The 5,408-nt window shown below is 48.5% G+C and overlaps 1 protein-coding gene across 1 annotated transcript in view; it reads right to left on the reverse strand.

Annotated features, from left to right (window-relative positions):
- The window catches only part of LOC104402392 (chromosome unknown open reading frame, human C9orf91), an 8,757-nt gene extending 7,669 nt beyond the window's left edge, over positions 1-1,088 (reverse strand). Inside the window, exon 1 of the mRNA XM_010010263.1 lies at positions 986-1,088. Coding sequence (XP_010008565.1) covers positions 986-1,088 — 103 coding nt within the window. The remainder of the gene's footprint in view (positions 1-985) is intronic.
- Between the last annotated feature and the right edge of the window lie 4,320 nt (positions 1,089-5,408).

Raw genomic sequence — 5,408 nt, forward strand, 5'->3', positions numbered from 1 at the left:
TTTGAAGAGCAGGTTGCTGGGAGCTGAGGCAGAGCCACCTCGGAGCAGCAACGGAGAGCTGTGATCTCTGGGCATCCCATCTGGCATGCAGCTAGAGCTTACACAAGCAGTGCTGTATCAAGAGGAAGCAATGAGGGCTAAGGAAGTGCTTGCTCAGTGGAGATCCTGTTTCACTGACATTTCACCCAGCTTCACTTCCCCTTTGGAGATCCAAGGTCAGACCTGTGTGTGTCCCCTGGGGCTGCTCCTGCTGCTCTCCCAGATGCTGTGCTGGCTGAAACACAGTGTGTGCTCACCTTTCCTTTCTCCCCCACTTATGTCCTTCATTCTCATCACTGCTCAGGAACAGGAGATGCCAAGTGAAACAAGGGTTACAATAGGTGTGTGACTGCTTCAAGTCAAAATGAGAAGGGTAGATGCATCTGAAACCTCTCGATGCATCTGAAACCTCCAGGAAAACAAGGTCCTGTGTGTCTCCTGAGGTTTATTTCCTCAGAGCAGTGGAGGCAGTGAGTATAAAGCAAAAATAAAACCAAATGACCTCAGCCTTGGCCTTGTTTCTCCTGTCCTCCTTTGGTCCAGTTGCTCAGCACAAACTCTAGCAAGTTGGGTGCAGATACCCAAGGTCTGAAGAGAGGTTCAGCTCTTTGGCCTCTGCTGAAGCGACAAAAGCTTCTTCACTCCGGCAAAACCTGAGCACTAAGGAGGTGCCGTGCACTCAGCAAGCAGAAAGGGTGTCCTGAATGGTGCATGGAGGTGTCTGTGAGAACAGGCATTCACAGCGCTGCCTTCTGCCTCTGCACAGCACCTCAGGCAGCTTTGGAAGCGGTGCTGCAGAGAAAGAGCAAATTGCTACTGGGAAAAGGAGTCACTTGGAAAGCACAAGTCATGTTTCCCAAAGATTTCAAGAGAAGAGGGCTTCCAGGATCCTGGTTTTCAATAGGTGGATGTCCATTCATTCCTACATATAAAGTTCCTCACTTACCTTTCACACCCTGCAGGGATCCTTCCTTTAAATCACTCTTACAGTAGAGGATGGAGGAAAGTGAACTGTTCTCAGTTCCACCAGTTTGGCTTTTATGGGCCATGCTGAAGCTGTTTCTCCTTGAGGGACTGTGTTGTATTGTCACAAAGCCAGCACTTTCTATCTGCCTTATCTCCCACAGGTAAGAAACATGGATTCAGCCTCAGGGCAGGTGGCTTGTTCTCCTGGTTGGGGAGCAGATTGTGAAATCCTCATTTGTACTCCAACTGATGAATTTCTTGAGATCCTGCTTTCCATGGGCAAGAACGCACCTTCCAGCCCTGAAAAAGGGAAAAATAACATCCCAAACCTTGCAGAGACAGCAGATAAAGGGGAACAGCACACACCGCTTGGGTGTACTCTGCTCTTTGGACACCGCTCCCACTGGATGTTATCACCAGGTAGGTGTTGCACAGCCATGAGCGCTGTATGCACAGCCTCACCTTATGCTGCAATTACCTTTATGTTTTGTTAATGGGTAGAAAAGCTATCCTTAAATATTGCTTAAGTTATCCCAACATCCTTAAATATTCCTATTTTGTAAACAATTAGTCAGGGAATAGGCAGGAATCCTTGTGAATCGTAGAATCACAGACTGGTTTCTGCCCTTGAAGGTCTCTGCTTCCCTTTGCCCTCTCCTCTCCACCACGGGGAGTGCCAGGAGCTGATGGGCACACACAGCAGGCACGGTGCCCACAGGCTTTCCAGGCAAACGCTGCTGATGCAGCTTCCAACCTCCTGCCAGGGCCTGTGGGTGGTTATTAAAGCACATGCTTGGAGGACTCTGAAGCTTATCCTTCAATTACCTTCCACGGCCCTGGCTCTCCAAAACTAGCATTTACTTTTTAACCTCCGCTCACCTTTACTTTAGCACCAGGAGCCTGCTGCTATCTCTTGGTGTAAAGGCCCCTCACAATGCTCATCCACTCTCCTTACAAAGAGGATTGCTTTGTTTTGGCCCCTGGTTGTCTTGGTTGGCTTAAATTAGGATAGTACCTGGTTGAAGGACTGTCAGAAAGGAAATTGAGGCTAGAGAATCATAGAGTGGTTTGAGGTGAAGGGACCTTAAAGCTCATTCAGTTCCAATCCCCTACCATGGGCAGGGACACCTTCCACTAGACTTGGTTGGCAACACAAAAGATCCCTCTGATTGCAGAAAAACCCTGCAGGGGGCTGGAAACACACTTAGAAGAATCAACCACGGTGCATATTGCACAGAGGTACACGGAGTGTGTATGTGCACACAGGATGGGCACAGCTCCCACTCTTCACCATAGAAGTGAGATTTTCCTTGCAGAGCATAGGCAGCCACATGCTACACAGCATCGAAAGGCAGATTCAGACAGTGAATTTTCTCACTCCTTTCCCATTTTTGCCTTCAATACCCTCAGGTGAGCATCAACCAGAAAGGAAAATACAAAACAGGGCAGAAATCCCTATACAAAGAAGCAAAGCAGGAGTGAAGAAACAAGGGAAACAAAGGAAAAACTAACTAAAGCTTACCACCTTGTGCTGCTTTCAGGTTAAGCTAGAGACGAATCAAGGCACATCCAGCTAAGATGTTGGAAGTTTTGAGTCTCTGGAGGACAGTCCCAGGAAGCAATAGCAGGATCAGGGCTCAGCCTGAAGGATGCAGCAGGGACAGGGCTCAGCCCTCCCCAGACCACAGGAGGGGAAGGGCCTTCCCCAGCCAGGACAAGCTCATCAGGAAAAGCAGCTTTGCTTTTACCTCTCGTGAAGTACAGACCTCGTCTGGTCTTTTACTGCAGAACAAGTGCCCATATTTGGGAACAGGTCTGCCCCAAATCCTCCTCTGCCGCCTCCTGTGCTAATGCAAGGGGCATTCTCTCATCTCCTGCACTATGTTTCTATATGTCTTGTTATTCTTTATACCGTGCCAACATCTCTGGTGACTTTGTGTCCTTCAGGCCATGGACCTTCTTTTTAGGACCCCTCCAAGCCCCAGCTAAACAGCAGAGAAACTTTCAGCAAGTCCTTCTGCTCCATTTCCAGAGCAACCAGTGGAGGCTTACCTGATCCAGCTCACCTCCTGCTGCTGGGGAGCGAGCTCAGCTCCCTCCTCCTCTTCACTGTCCTTTGTCTGCCACCATCCCACTCTGCCCCGTGCGAGGTCTCCAGTCCCACAGCCCCAGCCTGTGCTGGGGAAGGTCACTCTCCTCTCTCCATCTCCTGGGCAACATGGGCTAACCAGGCGCAGCTCAGCCAAGGCAAGGAGCCTGCACCTCCGCATTGCCTCTCATGAGCTGCAAGCACCAACTTGCAACATCTCCCTGGTTCATGTGACTTCTGCCCTGGGCTGTTTTCACAAATGCGGTTTAACCCTCTGAAGTGCTTCCCCACCAAAGCCACAGCCATGGGAGCAGATCCTGCCATAGGAGGTATCCTCACCTCTGCAGGGCTGGGGTCCAGAGCTGCACCCTAAAGGCAGTGAAGAGCTGAAGTCGCACAGACAGAAGGCTCTTCTACTCCTCCTCAATCAGCTGGGCAGGACTCACAGAGTAAAAGCCCCAAGGCTGCATCAGATTAGTTGCTGTCAATACAGTCAAAGCCAATCCTCAGTGCGAGGGCTGGAGAAATGAGAAGAGGTGAACAAAGATCTCAAGGCTGAGAACGAGTCACTGTGTATCTAGCAATAGGTCATGTTAAAGTGCAGAGATGCAGGAATAACACAAGGTAAGAGCTGCACCCTCCTTGCACAGGAGGCTGTGATGGTACAGACAGAGGATGGGTGCAATTTTCCTCGCTGGATGCTGGACTCAGAATAAAAGCAGCAGGGTCAGACCCAGGGTCAGACAGGGCCACCAAGACACCTTCACGTGCTGGAGAAGTCATTTGCATTCATGTGAAGAGACAATACTGAGAGACACCACAGGGAAAAAGGCTTATCAGCCTGGGAATTTCAGTTTCATGGCTAGATGATCCATGGAGGCTGGGAATGGAGTGAATTGATCATCTTAGTGACTGTTGTCCTTGGCAAATGGTTTAACAAGAAAAGAAAGCAGCTTCCTGCAGTGCCTGTGTTCACTTCCTGGAGAAAACACAGTTCTCCTGTAGGGATGGATTTCTGCAGCCCAACCTGCTCCAGACATTGCTGAGCAATGTGTTCATTGCACCAGGAATGGGAACAGAACTGACTCCAAAGCCATTTAACCCACATGGGATCTTGCTACACTGGAAACTGGCACCTTGCATATTAACATCATCCTGGTATTGAGAAAAATCAGATAAACCTTCTTGTTGCTGTCTCCAGCTCAAATCCCCACCCAAGATCGGGCCATGCAAAACTTCAGGTTCTGTTGCAAACGCTTCTCATTAAAAGCTTTGGCTTCGGTTCCTCCCCTTTTCACCCACGCAGAGATTCTGACGGAGGGAGAACATTGATGACCAAAGTGCTTAGAAAGAGCCCTGTCAGCTCGCTGCAAGTAAAAGCCTGAGGCAAAGCTTTGTGGGGGTAATAAACTTGAAAACCACATTCATAACCACCTGCAGCATGTACACCACACACCTCTGGTTCAGCAAGGTATGTGTGGACGGGTTGATCTCGGCATCCACACCTCATCCCATAGCACAAGCAGAACAATGCTGCTCATTTCGGATGGGTGTTGGGGGGGAAACTTATTCCAAATTTAAAGCAGTTGCTGTTTTGCTGCTCTGAAGCAGCAAAAAAGGCCACACTATTAAACCTTTAGAAACTTTTAGACTGACAGACTTTCTCTCTGAAGGTTTTCAAAGCATCTGCTTCACTCCTATCCATGGAACAAAGGAGGAAGCGCCACAGCAGCTTAAACCAACCTACATGGACAGCAAGGGCTTCGGTTGTTCTTCTGAGATGTTTTTCCACCTAAGCACCTCCCTGAACTTGCAGCTCTGGCCCAAAGGAGATGATGGATCTGCAGGTGGGGCTCTAAGAAGCCAAGGTCTCCCAGCTTGACTCTTCCTGACCTCAGCAGTCATCAAGCCACATGCTCAGAAACCTTTGGCACGTGTTAGCTTTCTGACCATCTTATTTGGGGCATAATCTTGATGCTTTTTTTTTTTGTTGAGATCCTACCAGGTTCATTCTCAATCCAAGCAGGTATCCTATAGCCACAGGTCCCACAGAATAGTCTATAAAATATTCATTGATTGATATATTCCAATAAACACCACATTTTAGATTTTAGCTGGACAATAAGCTGCTATTGTATCTGCACATATGCCTTTTGCACTTCTGAAATGCAAAGCTGTGACTGTAACACTCCTATGCCACCTATTAATGGCCTTACCAAAACATCAGCATGAGAAATTTAACTCTCTTAAAGACAAGAGACAGAATTGTAATTAGCAGCAAATACAAAGTCAAGCAGTAAACTGGAAAGGAATT

Source organism: Nestor notabilis, unplaced genomic scaffold (assembly GCF_000696875.1).
Source record: "Nestor notabilis isolate BGI_N333 unplaced genomic scaffold, ASM69687v1 scaffold4282, whole genome shotgun sequence".
NCBI lineage: Eukaryota > Metazoa > Chordata > Aves > Psittaciformes > Psittacidae > Nestor > Nestor notabilis.